The sequence below is a fragment of the Paroedura picta genome, chromosome 7 (genome assembly GCF_049243985.1).
Source record: "Paroedura picta isolate Pp20150507F chromosome 7, Ppicta_v3.0, whole genome shotgun sequence".
In the NCBI taxonomy this organism is placed as follows: Eukaryota; Metazoa; Chordata; class Lepidosauria; order Squamata; family Gekkonidae; genus Paroedura; species Paroedura picta.
Genome location: NC_135375.1, coordinates 111,188,543 through 111,207,340, shown reverse-complemented (window position 1 = coordinate 111,207,340; position 18,798 = coordinate 111,188,543). Strand labels below are relative to the sequence as shown.

Sequence of the window (18,798 nt, the reverse complement as noted above, 5' to 3'; positions counted from 1 at the left end):
TAACTGGACAACACAACACTGGAGTGAAAATGCTACAGCCGAGGGGCTGAGCTGGAAGAGACCACAGGGGAAAGCATCTTCAAGCTGCAGACAACTTGACCCTGTAGCATTTTCAAGGCAAGAAACCTTCAGAGGTGGTTTCCCATTGCCTGCCTCTGCCTGAACTTCCTTGATGGTCTTCCATCCATGTACTGATGAGGGCCAACCCTGCTTAGCTTCCGAGATCTGACGAGCTCAGGCTAGCCTGGGCCACACAGGGTAGGGCAGAAGAAATACTGTCAAATGAACAGGGAGACATGTCTGCCTCTGCCTGGACTTCCTGGGAGGTGCCCCACCCAAGCACTGACCAGGGCAGACCCTCCTTAGCTTCCAAGGTCGGATGAGATCAGACTCTCCCGGGCCATGCAGGGCAGGACCCAGCTAAACTGGGAGCAGGAAGTGCTGGCCACCAAGCCACCATCCACTGAGGGCCACCTGTAGGGTTCTCATGGAAGAGATGTTCAGAGAAGGTTTGCCATGGCCTTTGTGTCAGGACCAGCTTTTCCTCAGTGGTCTCCCATCCGAGTACCATCCAGGATTGATCCTGCTTAGCTTCCAGGATCTGGCAAGACTGGACTAGTTTGGGCCATCCTGGTCAGGACCTCATCCTGGTGAGGGGGGTGAGGCAAAGCATCTGTGACTTGCCCACGGTGACCCAGTGAGCTTGCACTGCAGAGGAGAGATTCGAACCTGGGTCTCCCAGATCCTAGTCTAACTCTTCAGCCACTAAACCATGCTGGCTCTTAAGGAAAAGAGCAGGTGACCAGGCTATAGAAAACACATCCATGAATCATCAGACAATAAATAACTATAGCCAGTGACTGCAGATCATGTGCATATGGAACAGAGTAGCCCCAATCAATTTCCCACTGAGCACACAGCTTTTACTGCACTATTACAAAGCTTGTCCAACATATGGCACCCCTAAAGGCCCTTGCACAAATCGTAACAGCATTTCCACCAAGGGTGATGCCATCTGTCCACAAGTTAGTTGAAAGGTAAGCTGAAATGGCCCACATGGAGTTACTCTAAATGAACTGGAAGGTCAAACTGAACAAAGGAAGAACTGAGCACACACACACACCACCCACAAACACACACACACACTCCCATCCTCACAGCAGTCTAACTGAACTTAGGGTAAGTTGATGCTGAGGTCCTAGGACACAGGTGGGTATGGCAGGGTTGCCAACTTCCTGGAGGATGGGGAATGGACATCTCCTGGAAGTTCAACTGATCTCCACATTGCAGAGAGAGAGAAACTATGGTTACTTTGGAGGGTGGACTCCATGACATTCTACCTAGGGTTGTCAGCTCTGGGCTGGGAAATACCTGGAAATGTTGAGGGGGGTTGAGCTTTGGAAGAGCAGAGTTTGGGAAGGAGAAGAGTCTCAAGCAGAATTTAGGGTGAAAACACAGAAATTAGAACTCAGGACAAATTGAATTGTGCTAGGCCTTGACAGATCAAAATGTGGAACCTAAACTAGATGAAGTGAAAGGGTCAGACACCAAAGGGGTCAGGGATCCCAACAATCAGAGGGAATGGTGGGTAGGAGGAGATTGGACAAAAGAAGCCATATGAGATATACTGATGTTCACACATCTTCTAATCTCCATCCCATTCCTTGACACGGGTGACAAGGATTATGCTCTGACTTCTACACTGGTGTTGTGTAATGCCATTAACAACAAAACCTTAACTCTGCAGAGCATGGGATAGAACTGGCATGTGTGACCAAGACCTGGGTGAAGGAAGGTGAAACCATGGCCTTGAAAGAACTAGCCTCATCTGGGTTCTTGGTCCTCCATCGGTCTCAGGCCTCATGCCAATGGGTGGGGAGGATGACAGATGACTGAGGATTACTCCTTCGGGGCTCTAGTTTCTGACAGGCCACTGCAGATTTTTTTTTAAATGTTGCTCTAGATTTTGCGGGCACAAAGCAGCTTCGTACCCTCACCCTGGGGCAGCAGGAGGTTTTGAGCTCCCAACAGGGAAAGGGCAGAACTTGACTTCTTGAGAGGGAGATGGGGTGCAGCTGGAGTGGGCCACTTTAGGCTAGTCTGAAGGACAGTGAGGTTGATCCCAGATCCCTTCCATTCTGTCAAAGCAGCGGTGGAGCTCCAGGGAAGGGAATGTATGGGGGTGGAGCCAATCTCCCACCTGAGGCCTTGAGCAGCCAGATGGGACCACTGACATTATCTTGGGGGAGGGGGAGAGCCGGCATCCCCATGCTTCCTTCAATTGCATCTTCCCCTTTGGAAAGCAAGACAGTTCCAACTGGATCGGTTTTGCAGGAGTTTTGGAGAGAGTAAAGAAATGCCTCATCTCTCTAGCACCTCCCCCCAAATCTCCCACCCCACCCTGAAATTGCTGACTCTTCCAAATGCCTGGTGGAAGAGTTCCATTTTAGTGTAGAGGTTAGGAATGCAGACTTCTAATCTGGCAAGCCAGGTTTGATTCCCCTCATGCAACCAGCTGAGTGACCTTGGGCTCGCCACAGCACTGATGAAGCTGTTCTGACAGAGCAGTAAAATCGGGGCTCTCTCAGCCTCACCTCCCTCACAGGGTGACTGCTGTGGGGAGAGGAAAGGGAAGGCGAATGTAAGCCGCTTTGAGACTCCTTCGGGTAGAGAAAAGCGGCATATAAGAACCAGCTCTTCTTCTTACAGCCCCTGCAGAACTGGTTCAGTTCTGTCAGGGCCTTAGCTCTTCCTGGAGCTCATTCTACTAGGCCGGGACCAGGATGGAAAAGGTTGGTGTGCACCACTCCAAAATGGCTGCCAAAGAAGGAGGAGTCAAATTCAAAAATGGCGGCAGCGCCAAACAGAATATCTCCCTTTTCCCAACTCCTGGGATGAAGGAAATCCTGAGGGGGGAATGGAACTCCACAGTGGCTAAGGAAAGCCCATGTACTTACCAGTCCCCCTTAACCTTCAGGGGAAAGCCTTTTCATCTGAATGAGAGTAGCCAATAATACATCCTGCCATGGGCACCATGTTGAGGAATCCTGTTCTAAGGGAACATTTTATGTAGCCTATTATTGAAGAAGGCTTATGAGACAATAAAGTTTGAAGATGCCATGACATGACTGTTGTTTTTGAAACAACAGACTAACAGCTTTTCAGAATCCAAGCAAACTTTGCATGGTATATTTATTATGAGGATAGCAGATGACAAAAATAACTGTGCTAATTCATTTTGTTTTTATGGGTTTCTCATTGCAAAATATCAACCACAAAGTGAACAGATGTCTACACATGCCAAATATTTGTTTTTGCTTCTGCTTTTAGGTAACTTCTGTGTCCAAAATAATGTTTTGTTCTGATGCAGCTCCAGAAATAGACCACATGGGAAGTTTTAAATCTGGGTCCCTTCTAGCCACCGGATTAACTGTTATGTAGCTTGACAGTGTACAAAATCAAGGAAGCCTTAGGATACTTCCTTGCCTTGGACCCCACATCTTCAAGCTAATATTTCACAATGGCCTGACCTAGACAGTCAGATTGGCCTAGCCCAATCTCAGCGTATCTCAGAAGTTAAGCACAACCAGCCCTGGTTAGCACCCGGACAATAGACCTAAAATCATTTTCCCCAAATATCTGAACGCTGCAGGATGCATCAGAATCTCATTATCCCATGATGTTCTGATGGATAAATTGAAGGACTGCAATCTGGATTTTCAGATACTTAGGTGAATAGGGAATTGGTTAGAGAACCGCACTCAAAGAGTTGTTGTCAATGGTGTTTCATCAGACTGTAGGGAGGTGAGTAGCGGGGTACCTCAGGGCTCGGTGCTCGGCCCGGTACTTTTTAACATACTTATTAATGATCTAGATGAGGGGGTGGAGGACTACTCATCATGTTTGCAGATGACACCAAATTGGGAGGACTGGCAAATACTTCGGAAGATAGAGACAGAGTTCAACGAGATCTGAACACAATGGAAAAATGGGCAAATGAGAACAAGATGCAATTTTTAAAAGATAAGTGTAAAGTTCTGCATCTGGCTCAGAAACGCTTCTAGGTAACACTGTGTGTGAACGAGACCTTGGGGGACTTGTGGATTGTAAACTAAACATGAGCAGGCAATGTGATGCAGCGGTAAAAAAGGCGAATGCCATTTTGGGCTGTATCAAAAGGGGCATCACATCAAAATCACAAGATGTCATAGTCCCATTGTATACGGCACTAGTCAGACCACACCTGGAGGACTGTGTGCAGTTCTGGAGGCCTCACTTCAAGAAGGACGTAGATAAAATTGAAAGGGTACAGAGGAGACCGATGAAGATGATCTTGGGCCAAGGGACCAAGCCTTATGAAGATAGGTTGAGGGACTTGGGAATGTTCAGCCTGGAGAAAAGGCGGTTGAGAGGGGACATGACAGCCCTCTAAGTATTTGAAAGGTTGTCACTTGGAGGAGGGCAGGATGCTGTTTCCGTTGGCTGCAGAGGAGAGGACACGCAGTAATGGGTTTAAACTACAACGATATAGGCTAGATATCAGGAAAAAAATTTCACAGTCAGAGTAGTTCAGCAGTGGAATAGGCCGCCTAAGGAGGTGGTGAACTCCCCCTCACTGGCAGTCTTCAAGCAAAGGTTGGATACACACTTTTCTTGGATGCTTTAGGATGCTTAGGGCTGATCCTGCGTTGAGCAGGGGGTTGGACTAGATGGCCTGTATGGCCCCTTTCAACTCTTTAATCTATGATTCTAAGGAAGGTGACATGTCTGGAATCCTAAACCTGGAGCTTCCTATCCAAGCCTCTGTGATATGGGGTCAGGCTCAAAAATCCAGACACCAAGCAGTGCTGAAGCCACCAGGGGGTGCATAACGGCACTGCCTCCCCCTTAACTGTGCCCTTCCCTACCCATCAGTGTTCTGCCTGCCACAGGCGGGGAGGGGGGGTAGCTGGGGTGTCATGTGTCACCCTTTGCTCCAGCCTGCCCAATCTGTAGAGCTAGAGACAGGAGGCCAGGCCTCCATCCTCACTCCTCCCCCAGTAATGCTGCTTTGGGCTGAGGATCTAGATGTCTCTAGCAATCCAAACTTGACTCAACCCTGGGGTTTCAGTACCACCAGAAGGCATCTGATTCCCTGCTCTGCAAGCAGTTCAGCCAGGCATGTTGGAAGTGTTTACACTGTAGCTCTGATTCCAACCACTCTCCCCTCTTCAGGTGATGGAACATCACTGTCACCACCAAATGTGCTTGACTTTCCCTTGGATGCCCTTTTGTGACACTTGTGATCTCAACATCTGGTCAAATACTGTCACCAGTTAATAATAATAATAATAATAATAATAATAATAATAATAATAATAATAATAATAATAATAATAATAAACCTTTATTGGCAGCCGTGTCATTGGTTATTTAATTCCATCACTGAGTACTCAGTGATACACCATCTCTGGACATGGAGACTCCATCTCCCTACCCTGGCTAGAATCATTCATGTGTACATCCTTTGTGCTCACCCTCTTCTTAATTGCTCCTGCCAATCTTTTGACAGGAAATGTCCTAAAGAAAACATAAAGTCCATGAAAGGGCACTTCTTAGGCTCCCCAATCCTAGGTTGAGAAAGAGCTGGAGTGTATCCAGGAGAGGGTGGGGAGGGACCTCAGTGCGGAACGGTCCCACAGAGTTCAACTCCCAAGGTGTCCATTTTATCCAGGAGAACTGCAGACCAGTTGTCACAGTGAGGGATCTCCTGCAGACTGGCATTTCCTGTCATTCTCCACCTGCTGCTGGGTGATTTCAGTCCCTGAGTGGCAACCTCATGAATGGGGGAAATGTCATCCCACCCACTTCCACCAGCTCTTAATTAATTGTTTAAACCTTTATTGTGTCCTCTTTTTATTATTTTATTCCAAAGGAAAAGAAAATCCAAAATGCTGGCTGCAGCTCAAATAGCGCTGCCACCACCCTCCTTCCTGTGGGGTCATTTAAAATATATATATGATTTTTACGTTTCTGTAATGGATCAAAGATCCTGACCAGAATGGCCCAGACTAGCCCAACCTCATCTGATTTTGGAAGTTAAGCAGGATCAACCCTGGTTAGTCCATGGATGGAAGTCCACCAAGCATGTCCAGGGTTGCTACACAGAGGTGGGTAATGGCAAACCACCTCTTTTAATTTGCCCTGGCCTGGGTAGTCCTGGCCAGCCCAATCTCATCAGCTCTTAGAAGCTAAGTAGCATTTGGACCCAATTAGTCCTTGAATGGGGGTCCACTATGGAAGTCCAGGGTCACTATGCAGAGGAAGGCAACAATGACCCAGTGATCAAAGGGATTCTCTCTTGGCTAGAAAACCCAAGACATTTACCGTTAGTCACCCGTGACTTGACCACCTTTTCCACCACCATCAGTGGAACAAGCAGCTGCTGTTGGTTTGTTTTTCTTGTTATGCTTTTAAATTCAAAACAAATCAAACCAAACATTCCTGTCTTTTGTGGGGATTTGGCAAATTTCTTTGTGTTTCACCCGCAGAACTGTGCTCCTGCTCTCAATAAACTGACCAGATCTGTGTTCAATTTCTGAAACTTAAAAAGAAATGTAGACCTCTGGCTTGCATATTGAGCATTCCATTTGGCATTGCTTTAACAAATCTGCTGTTCTCTTGTCAGAAAAATGGACGGGTTTGTAATTAGAACTTGACACCAACAACTGCTTGATTCCAAGTGTAGAAGGGATAAAGGGTTTGCAGAGGAATGAACCAACCTGTCTCCGTGATCTTGGCACAGAAAATCCTTCATGGCCTCTGTTTTCAAGTTAGGCTAAAGAATACTGGGATGCACTAGGCAGAGTTTAGCTGTAGATGGTACAATGGCCAGTCTTTGTTGGAATACTCACTTAAAAGGAACAGAAAATTTGCAAAGGACAAAGACCAAGAGGGGTCAGATGGGGGCACCTTCTTTGGGTGCCCAGAAAACTGAATCCCTTGGTCCAATCCTTTTGAAATTTGGGGGTTATTTTCAGGAGAGGCTCCAGTAGCTATGCTGCAAATTTGGGGTATCTGATTCAAACCACCACCCCTAAGCCCACAGAACAGAAAAAAAACAACATTTCCCATTTACTTGAATGGCACCAGAAGTTATAATTGTGCTGAATTAATTTAACCAAAATTGATTCCTGGAATGAGAATCGGTGATTCGGGTGATGCAGATTCAGCTGCATCAATTCAGCCTGAATCAAAAAAGTGACATTTCCCACCCCCCAATGTGTTAATTACGAATTAAATGATTTAATAGTATAATGCTGAAATTTTAATGGGAATGATTTTTAGTAAAAATTATATTCTTGTATTGTCTAATTTGGATATACATTGTCCTAAGCTGTCTGGGGGGGTGTATATAAATTTAATTATAAAATAATAATAATAATTCCTAGATGTGAGCAGTGACAATACCCAATATGTGAAGAAGTGAGCAATAACTCAAAAAAACTCATACCCTGCCACAAACGTTGTTAGTCTATAGGGCACTCCTAGATTCTTCTTATTTTCTACTGCTACAGATCGACTAACTAGGTTTATGCACTTAGGGTCCGATCCGGACCGATTCGGCTTTGGATGAAGCTGCCTTGAACCGATTCGGCTTCATCCAAATCTGCTTCGGACCACCTCAACTTTGGCCAATGCAGATGAAGCGCTTTGACGCCCTTTCAAGTCAATGGTACCATTGACTTTAGTAGAAATTTTGGTTTTTCTGTCTTTCGTGCGGCCTGGGGGAGTGGCAGGTAAAGTTACAGCCTTCAAACTTTCAGGGTAGCTCTGGGAGGCTCTTCCCTGACACCCCTCCAAATTTCAAAAAGATTGCACCAGGGGGACCCATCGTAGGGGCTCCCAAAGAGGATGCCCTATCTCCATTATATCCAGTGGAGAGTCTGTCCATTTGGATATAATGGAGCGGATGGGGACATCCTCTTCCCAATAGGAAGTTCATACCTCCAAGCTGATCCCAGACTCGAATTGAACAGTACACTCACATGACTAGCAGCCCACTTGGTAAGGAATATTTTCCACTGACTGCGGCCTTACGTTGGGGCCTTTGACTAAACACCCAAGGCAGGATTTTCTTCCTTCTTGAGAATGACTGCAAAGTCAATCAGCTCTGTGCAGGCTGATCCTACCATCTATCCACACTTTTTTTTTTTTGCTAGCATTAGTCATGAAGCTTTCCTCACTATCATGGAGGCTCCAGCAAGAACAAATGACTCATCCTTTCCTGAAACCTCTTCCCATTCGAGAGAATGTCCTTGTCAGGGTCAGCCATACGTGCCCTTCAGCCACAGACCTTCAAGAAGCTGGGGCAAGGATTGCTCCTTTAAGCAACAGCATCCCTTTGGATGAAGGGTCCCCAACATGTTGCCCATGGGCACCATGGCACCTGCAGACACCTTTCTTGGCACGTGATGAGTGTTTTTAGGAAGCAGGAGGGGGGCGGGCAGAGTTATTTGCCATTGAAGCTTTGATTGGCTGTCTGGATTTTCAAAGGCATTGCTTGGACTGTAGCTATCACCACCATGTTGTTTTTAGTTGCTAAGTCATGTCTGACCCATCATGGCCCCATGGACAATGATCCTCCAGGCCTTCCTGTCCTCTACCATTCCCCAGAGTCCATTTAGGTTTGCACCGACTGATTCAGTAGCTCTATCCAGCCACCTCATTCTCTGTCATCCCCTACTTCTTTTGCCCTCCATTGCTCCCAGCAGTAGCTCTTCTCCAGGGAGTCCTTCCTTCTCATAAGGTGGCCAAAGTATCTGAGTTTCATCTTCAGGATCTGGCCTTCTAAGGAGCAGGCAGGGCTGATCTCCTCTAGGACTGACCGGTTTGTTTGCCTTGCAGTCCAAGGGACTCGCAAGAGTTTTCTCCAGCACCAGAGTTCAAAAGCATCAATTCTTTGACGATCGGCCCTCCTTATGGTCCAAATTTCACAGCCATACCAACCATAAATACATGGATATTTACGGTACACCTGAAGGTCATTTGGTATCTGGCTCCATGTAATGCTGCAGCTATTTTGTGGCTGCACTCATCACATTGTGTCAAAATTCCCAAGGTGCATACAGGCTCAAAAAGACCCCTCCTTTGGACAATGGCAGCTTTTGGGGGGTCCAAATTGCCCCGATTGGCAGCCTCTTTGGCTCTGCCTCTCAATTTGTGGACTGGGACTTTAGGGTTTACCTCACAGGCTATGTCCCCCAAAGAGCACTCCGCTCTGCAAATTCCAAGCAGCTGGTGGTCCCTGGCCCCAAGGAAGTATGTTTGGCATCAACCAGGGTCAAAATGCTTTCTGTCCTGGCACCTACTTGGTGAAATGAGCTCCCAGAGGATATCTGGGCCTTGTTGGAGCTGGCACAGTTCTGCAGGGTCGGCAAGACAGAGCTCCCCCACCCAGCTTTTGGTTGGGGCAAATGACTCCCTTACTAAACATCCCTGCTGAATGACACCAGGGCCTATTCTGCACACAAAAGATAATGCATTTTCAATGCACTTTAGAAGTAGATTTTCCTGTTCCGCACAAGAAAATTCAGCAGCCAAAGCACATTGAAAGTGCATTGTCCTAGGTGTGTGCGGAATGGGCCCTGGTGTCATGAGACTTATGGGCAGTGAATTTCTGGCTCAGTACTGCTATTATGTTTTTATTTGTTTAATTTTTTTCAGACCTGTTGATGTATTTTCTTGGTTCAAGGCCTGCCGAGCTCAGTGGGTAACTTGGGACCCATCACTGCCACCAATCCTGATCAAGCTCACAAGTAAAGAGAAATAGAGACTGGAGCCATGCATAGTGAGTGCTCTATGCTCTTGAAGGAAAGGCAAAGACATGGATATAGAAGTTCTCAGGGGGTCTTTCCAAACATCCAAGTTCCAAGGTGCTTCATGATCCTTCAAAAAACCACAACATAAAAAAACCAGCTACAAAAAAAGACCTGGATGGCCAACACAGTCTGCTCTGGTCAGATTTCAGAATCTACGCAGGCTCGACCTTGGTAGGGATGGGCAATTCAGTTTGGATAAGCCAAGAAATACCCAAATCGATACCGATTCTGGCAGTTTTTGGACGTATCCTAGCCAAATTGCCCACTCGTGTACTATAAACCAGATAAATCAGGGGGTTCTAAATTGAGTTTTGGCAAATCAGCCAAGATTCAACCAATTTAAACTTCTCCCCCCCCCCCCCCGGAGCCGAACCCTTTCCAGGTGCTTTCAGCAGTCTAGAAAAGGCCGGGGAGGGGGGGTGTTTTTATCAGCTGCTTGATACTCCCTTTAAATGCCTCTCTCCCAGCCTTCTCAAACAGCAGAGATGGAGAACTGGCTTTCTGCTGCCAGAGAAGGCTGGCTAGGTACTTTTCAGATTTGGCCGAATCAATTTGGCTGAATTCAAACCAGTGATTGGCGATTCGGGTGTTTTGGATTCGGCCGAATTGATTCAACCGAATCCAAAAAGTAATGTTTTGTTTTGTTTTCCCTGTGCACATACACAGTCCTGGTTAGTAATTTGAATGGGAAATTACCCTGGAGTCACCATGCAGGCACAAGCAAACAATCTCTGGTCTTGTCCTCCCTTGAAATCCCCCCAGAGGTCACCATAAGTCAGCTGCGACTTAACATAAAGAGGACAGCTGGTGACTGAACTAAATACACCTTGAAAATTTGCAGGAGAAAGCTGAGTAACAAGAGTGAAGGTTTCTCTCCTTCAGAATAAAGCAACAGGGCCTGCTTGAAGGAAGTTGGCCCATCGCCCTGATACAGACCAGGACCTATAAAAAGATGACCAAAGTACCTCTCTCCAAAGATCTTGGAGGGTAACAACAACAACAGTCTTAAAGAAACCATTAAAACCCCTATTAAAAGACTCAAGACTCCCAGCGCTAGACAACAATTTTCTGCGGATTTTAAAACTTTTCTGATTTCTATTTCTATTTCAGCACTGTTGTCCCAGTGAACTCCTAGGCATCAACTGCAGAGATGAACATCAGTTGTTTTTTTGGTTTGTTTGTTTTTTGAGGGGGCATCATCTGGACATGGGGCTACTGTGGTAGGCAGGTAGTTATGAATGTCCTGCATTTTGCAGGGGGTGGACTAGATGGCCTTGGGGTACCTTCCAACTCTATGATTCTATATATCTATACAGGAACCCCACAATATTGGCCATTTTATTTCCAGTCCCTTTGTTAATAAATCCTTACACAGAGTTTGCCTTTTATACTGCTGCAGCTCACTGGGTAGACACTTCAACTGAGCCATCCATTATGATCCCAAGCTCTCTCCCCCTCTCTGTCTCAGCAAGTTCAGACCCCGTGAGCCTCTACTTGCAGGTACCAATGTGATACAGATATATTTTTTGTACCAATGTGATACAGACATGCGATGATTGTGCATTATATGGATTATTATTAGACCACTCAAAGCAGCACCCTCCATGAAATCCAGACAAAAATATTTGCTTATTTTCAGGATCCTACATCCTGCCCCACTCCTTGATTATCAGGGGTAAAGCAAATACAAAAATATCCACAGAAAGTGACCCTCCTCCCTTGCCAAGGGGATCTAGAGCAGCCTTTCTCCATCTTTTGACCATGGAGGAGTCCCTGAAATATTTTTTCAGGCTTCGAGGATCCCTGGAAGTGATGTCAGCTGGCCACACCTCCCTGCCATGCCCCACCTGAAAGTGACATGTCCCTGGAAGTGACATCACCGCCCATATTAAGAGGCAGGCTTGAGGAGGACTGAATGGGGGGAGAAACAGGAGGGGGGTTCAACCAGGGAAGAAGCATACAGGCTCTGCCCCCTCCTAAGAGCAGAAACCATGACAGAACTCATCCTTGGGGGGGGGGGAGCAATGGAAGCGTCTGGTTCCCTAGCTTATGGCTGAGTGCATTAAGGCAGGAGAGGAAAGGTCACGGACCCCTTCCAGAACTTCCGCAGAACCCTGCGGGTCCATAGACCCACCTGGGAATTCCTGATCTAGAGTATTGGTATGAAGACTACCGGCTCTTGTTCCACATGCCTGGCAGAGAAACGTGGAAAGTTCTGCTATCACAAGGTGATGTTGTGAAGTGGTACAAAATGCTTCAAATTAAAAAAGGAGGGGGAAACCAATGCAGCTGGAGCAGAGCATTTTAGGGTTGTGCGTGGCGGCGTCCGAATCGGCCTTGAACGGCCAATTCGGCCGCCGCCGCACACAACCCTAGAGCATTTACATGATGTCTGGGTTGGTTTTCCAGAAAGACATGATACGATTCATAAAAGAACTCTAATTCACATAAATTAGATTCTCTCTCCCTAAGCTATTCCGTGTTTCCCTCCTTTAATATGGAGAGGAATCTACCCAAATGCTTATTGCAAGAACAGAATTTACCCATACTTCTGAAACACAGGAATTATTCCCCTCCCTTTCCCATCTCATTCTGGAAAAGCTCTGCTATATTTTACAGACACCTCCTCCCCCTCCCCAGCAACCCGATCTCCCATCTCTTATTGCAAACAGGTGACAAGTACAAAGCTTGGAGCCGAAATAGATGAATGAAGCAATTTAAAGTCCCATAATTGCTTGGGAGGGGGGGGGGGAGAAAGAGGAAATGATTCAGAATACTCACTTTGACGAATCTATGAAGTATATTACAAGAGCACCAATACTAAGAGCGAAGACTAAGACAACCTGCAAGAGAAAAAGGAGGGGGGGGGGACAAGAAAGGCAGTCACTTCACAAGGAACATTTACTGTTCAACTTTAAAAAAAAACAGAGCATGACAGTCTGCAAACCTACAACATAATTCTGACCCCCCTGGAGGCACCAGGTGGGTCATCTGGGTATACCCGGGGTCAGCCCAGGATGTTCCACACCCAAGGCCACAAAATCCAGACGACAAACCATTCGGCGGTAAAAATGGAGTATCTGAAGAGATAATTGGCAATATGCTGTTCTTTAATAATCTGCCTCGCTCAGGCTGTCACCGTATCGAATTCCCAGAGTCCCTGAAATCTTGGGGAATGACTTTGCTGTCAAACCTCATTTTCCAAGAGTAGATCTTGCGTTATTGGTTGGCTTGCCAAACTCCAGGTGGTCAAAAAAGAGGAGAAGCTATCAAGCTGACAGTGGCTGTTTTTTATTCAGTTTCCAGTGGGTGTCAAAATGAGGTCCTGGGTTTTCACAAGCTTCAGTAACACTGTGTCATTTTTTTTTTAAACTTGTTCTCCCAATTTCAAACATTTTAGATGAAAATACCTGATCAAAGTTAGGTCTGAATTCTAATTTCAAATAATCTTCCGCATTTTTTTCTGTCAGGGTCTACTAGTATCGAGGTCACCGCAGTGTGATCCATTTCAGTGTCACAGAGTGACTGAATGGACCCAGTCTTCTCATTGACTAACCTCCAGGTGGTGGCAGGAGATCACTTGGAAGTACCAGTTACAGGAAACCATCTGGAGAACATGGCTGCTTAGGAAGGTGGACTCTACAGCATCCTACTCCACTGAAGTCCCTCCCCTCTCCAAGCCCTGCACTCCTCAGGCTCCACCCCCAAATCTCCAGGTATTTCCCAACCTGGAGCTAGCAACCCTGGGTATCAGCAATGGGGCCTTCTCAGACCTTATTGTTGGTTGGCTGAAAGATGGGTTTTGCTGTGTAGCTTGAAAGGCAGAACGCATCCATTTTGTGGAACAAATAAGTCTACACCAAATCAGGCAGCTTTTAATTTAAAAAAAAATGGATTCAAAAGAGACCAAATAGATCCCCTGATCCCTGGCAGTGACTAGTGAGATAGTTCCTGATGACTAGGGATTGGGAATTCCCTGAAGATTTGGGGCAGACCCTGGGGAGGGCAAAGCTAGGGGAACTGCAGGACTTCATCCTTGTATAATACCATAGATCAGGGGTAGTCAAACTGCGGCCCTCCAGATGTCCATGGATTACAATTCCCAGGAGCCCCCTGCCAGCAAACGCTGGCAGGGGGCTCCTGGGAATTGTAGTCCATGGACATCTGGAGGGCCGCAGTTTGACTACCCCTGCCATAGATTCTGCCCTCTAGAGAAGCCATGTTGTCCCCAGAGAGCTGATCTCAGTCATCTGATGATCAAGTATACTTCCAGGAGTTCTCCAGGTCCCAACTGGTGGTTGGCAAACTTAACGTTCACCCCCTGGGTTACAGCAGAACAGATCTGGCAAATTATAAGCAAGCCTTGGTGACATGATGGATGAACATACGCTTCCTGGCAACCCTCTCTGGATATTTCCTCTCACTGGTGGACGTAGAGCCCTATTGTGCTACAGTTAGCATTCACAACTGGGCAAGAGGAATCCAAGAGCTCTCCCTATCCAAATGAAATCGGAATTTTCTCCTCAGGAACCGTAGCCTGAGAAATGAAGGTTAATTCTCAACAGCGTTATAGTGGCAATAAACATATCTTTTTAAAGTCCCAAGTACACTTGCTGTTCCTAGGTGGCCCGGAGGTTGCAAGGAAGATGAGAAATCGTGCTAATTACGAGACAGAAGTTCCAGGGCTATTCTCGCACAGCACTGATTGTGCTTGCAAAGCACACAGTGAGCCAAACAAAATCACAACCAATCAACTCTGGGGGGAAACAGGAGTACCACATGAGCCGATAATGCACGGGATGGGTGTGCCAGGCCAGCGCTCACACGTCAATGGAGCAAATTCCTGCAAACACATGACATTGCCAGCAGCCCAGTCCCCTCCCGGCCCTAGCCCGCATTAGAGTCTCCGATGCCTTGCAGGAAGGGACTGCTGATCTCCCAGCATTCCCTTATTAACTGAGGGTGCCATGCTGGCCTGTGCATACGGTGTCCCTGAAGGGACACAAAATGCCCATTTGGCTTTGCGGTACCATGGAGCCACACAGGGTGTTTGTACTCCCCCAATGGTGGGAGAGCGGCATGCCACTCTCCCACCATCTTGTCGCGAGATCCCCATGCCACCCCCCATCCCTTATACTGCCACCACTGCTGTGAGGCACAGCAGCACCTTCCTGCCCCAGAGTTGTATATGCACACAGACAACTCCAGGATGGACCAACAGTGGCTTGGGGACAGGATACTTGATGGCTTCAGGCCAGGATACTTGAATGCTGTGGCTCAGTGGCAGGGCATCTGCTTAGCATACAGATTGTCATAGAATCATAGAATCATAGAGTTGGAAGGGGCCATACAGGCCATCTAGTCCAACCCCCTGCTCAACGCAGGATCAGCCCAAAGCATGCTTTTCATTTTTCTGACCCAGATGCAGCACTTATCTTTATTAAATTGCATCTTGTCCCAGGTTCAATCTGTGATATCTCCAGTTAATACACCTGGCAATAAGTGATGCAAAAGACCTCAGTCTGAGACCCTGGAGAGCCCCTGCAGGTCTGAGTAGCAGCAGATCTATTGAATAATATAAGCCTCTTGTGGCTCAGTGGTAAGGCAGCCAACATGCAGTCTGAAGCTCTGCCCATGAGGCTGGGAGTTCGATGGCAGCAGCCAGCTCAAGGTTGACTCAGCCTTCCATCCTTCCAAGGTCGGTAAAATGAGTACCCAGCTTGCTGGGGGGTAAAACGGTAATGACTGGGGAAGGCACTGGCAAACCACCCCGTATTGAGTCTGCCATGAAAACGCTAGAGGGCGTCACCCCAAGGGTCAGACATGACTCGGTGCTTGCACAGGGGATACCTTTAACTTTACTCTGAATAAACAACCCAGAAGAAACATCAGTGATTTGTGCCCGCTCTCCCTAGTGGAAGAGAAGCAAGTTTCCACGTGAGGGGAAATGCTGCTTTCTGTTTCAACATCTACCTGAGGGAGAATGCACCTTTCTCTGCCTTTCAGAGAAAAGCCAGCAGGATGCTGAGTGGAAGGGAAAATCACTCCCGTTTCAGTTCTCCCTCATTACCTGGAACATCAAGAGGTGAACTGTGAAAGTCAGGCTATGTGACGGCGATTATTGTAGTCAGTGGATTCGGGGTTTCCCCATTTCGCTTTTACTGTAATCGTAGGCAAAAAGATCAGGGACTCCTCGAACCAGTTTCATAAACCTTGCAGGTATTCAGTGAAACAATTTTAAATCAGAGGAATTCAAGAGGAATTCATACACCTGAGGACTCTTCCCTCTACCATCCCCGGTAGATTTTCCTTGCTTAACAAAATGGTTTCCTGTCTGACTCATCCAAAGGTACAACAGCACGTGGAATAAATGGTCCCCCATGTTTTTGACAAGCTACAGTTTAACAATCGACAATGGCTTCTGCCACACCTGTACAGCCCCCCCAGGGGATGGGGCTAACTGAAAACGCTGTGACCATGTGAGGGAAACAGCTTCCCACAATGAAGAAGAACTCCCATGGCTTCTGTTTTCAAGCAATTACCACACCAGTATTGAGATATCCCGATCCAGGTTTGAAGTTCTGAAACCAAAACAGATACAAGGCCCCACACCAATTTGGCCAAATCTCTCTGTTCAATAAGTACCCTTCCTTGATACAGTTGCGTGTGATCATTCTGTGCATACAAGCCAAATTTTGTTTATGACCGAGCATCATCTACGGGGCTATTCATTTTATCCTTCCAACAGAAGGCCATAGCAGAAGGAGCTGAATACAGACAAGACAGGGGGCTTGCTGGCGAGGAAAGCCACTTGCCCTAGATGGAGTGTCTTTGGGTTTGTTTTTTTTTCAAAACAGCTTGAGGGTATTCATAGGACCTGCTTTGCTGTCTGAGAAGCTGGTGGATACGGTGTCTAGGAACACATTTTATCAGCAGCATGGGAGCCATCGTCTTCCTCGTTACCCACACTTGGCTGAACTGGCCATGCTGACCAATGCTGCTGTAACATCACAGCTAGATTACTGCAACATGCTCTCCATGGGGCACCCCTTGAAGAAAACCCAAGAACTATTACCGGTTCAGAATGCAGCTGTCTAGCTATTGTCAGGGGGCTACATCGTCTGCTTATCTGTTTCCTAGTTCCATTCAAGGTGCTGGTTAGGACCTCTAAAGCCTTTCACAATTGGGACCCACATCTGAAGACCCATCTTCTTCCATATGTCCCTGTGTGCCAACTACGCCCCTTGGGCACCCCTCTGTTGGCATCTTGGGCAACCCACTGTCCCACTTGGGCACCCTAGCTACGACCCTTGGGCACCCCACTGGCAGCCTCTTGAATAACTTTTACTGGAAAGAAAAGAACCATTGACTTCAGCCCAGCAGACTTGAAGATCTGAGCAATGAGGGCTTACAGAATTCTGGCCAGATGGTCAGAAAGCAAGCAGTTTTACCAAGAAATGGCCAGCCAAGCTCTCAAAGGAAACCAAAAGCCGGGAAGCTCTGTTCTCTGCACCAGCCTTCCGCTGTGGAATAGCACTTTCTGAAGTATGGATAACAGTTATTATATATGATACAGTGAAGCCCTGTGGAGGCACAGTCCACTGAAAAGCTAATTAGGTCTTCCATTATTTTGCTTTTGTCTCACAAGAGAAAAAAACTCTCATTCTTTGGTGTGCAAATTTTCTGCACTCCACACCTCGGCTGGCTTGAAATGAGTTATGAGGGTGCTCGTAAAATCCAAATCACCAACAGACTCAGCTGTCTTCGTATCAAGATTTGTAATCTCATTAGAGCCCTTTCACTCTAATTCTATGCCCTCCCCCCCCTTGAATAATGTTTTACTAATCATTTAGGCAGGAAAGGCTGTTCTTGCGAAATCTAAAGCAGCCATGCGGTCTTAAAGAACAAGCTATAGAAAGGGGGGGGATGCATCTCTCTCACAGAAATCTTTCTGTCCTTTGATGGCTCAACGGTCACACTGCTGGTCCAGTTCAAATGAGATACTGGAAGTATCTAAACTGACATTAATGCAGCTGGTTTGAAGTCATTAAGGTGACCTAGAACACACCTGCTCTGACCTGGATGGCTCAAGCCCAATCTCAGAAGCTAGCCAGGGTTGGCCATGGTTAGGACTTGGATGAGAACCCACCAAGAAAGACCAGGGTTACTCTAAAGATGCAGCCAATGGCCAATGTTCATCTCCTTGAAAACCCTATGGGAATAGAATAGAATAGAATAGAATAGAATAGAATAGAATAGAATAGAATAGAATAGAATAGAATAGAATAGAATAGAATAGAATCATAGAGTTGGAAGGGGCCATACAGGCCATCTAGTCCAACCCCCTGCTCAACGCAGGATCAGCCCAAAGCATCCTAAAGCATCCAAGAAAAGTGTACATCCAACGTTTGCTTGAAGACTGCCAGTGAGGGGGAGCTCACTACCTCCTTAGGCAGCCTATTCCACTGCTGAACTACTCTGACTGTGAATTTTTTTCCCTGATATCTAGCCTATATCGTTGTACTTGTAGTTTAAACCCATTACTGCATGTCCTTTCCTCTGCAGCCAATGGGAACAGCATCCCAGCCAATGTGAACAGCATCCCGACAACCTTTCAAATACTTAAAGAGGGCTATCATGTCCCCTCTCAACCTCCTTTTCTCCAGGCTGAACATTCCCAAGTCCCTCAACCTATCTTCATAGGGCTTGGTCCCTTGGCCCCAGATCATCCTCGTCACTCTCCTCTGTACCCTTTCAATTTTATCTACGTCCTTCTTGAAGTGAGGCCTCCAGAACTGCACACAGTACTCCAGGTATGGTCTGACCAGTTCCGTATACAATGGGACTATGACATCTTGTGATTTTGATGTGATGCCCCTGTTGACACAGCCCAAAATGGCATTTGCCTTTTTTACCGCTGCATCACACTGCCTGCTCA

The 18,798-nt window shown here is 46.8% G+C and overlaps 1 protein-coding gene across 9 annotated transcripts in view; it reads right to left on the bottom strand.

The window, feature by feature from the left end:
* KCNMA1 (potassium calcium-activated channel subfamily M alpha 1) overlaps positions 1 to 18,798 on the bottom strand; it is a 581,951-nt gene that overhangs the window by 307,462 nt on the left and 255,691 nt on the right. For all 9 annotated transcript variants that reach the window (XR_013232722.1, XM_077345959.1, XM_077345953.1 and 6 more), the window contains exon 3: positions 12,642 to 12,703. Coding sequence is in view for 8 of the 9 variants with exons in the window: in XM_077345959.1 (XP_077202074.1) it covers positions 12,642 to 12,703 (62 nt within the window). In the remaining variant the exon portion in view is untranslated. The remainder of the gene's footprint in view (positions 1 to 12,641; positions 12,704 to 18,798) is intronic.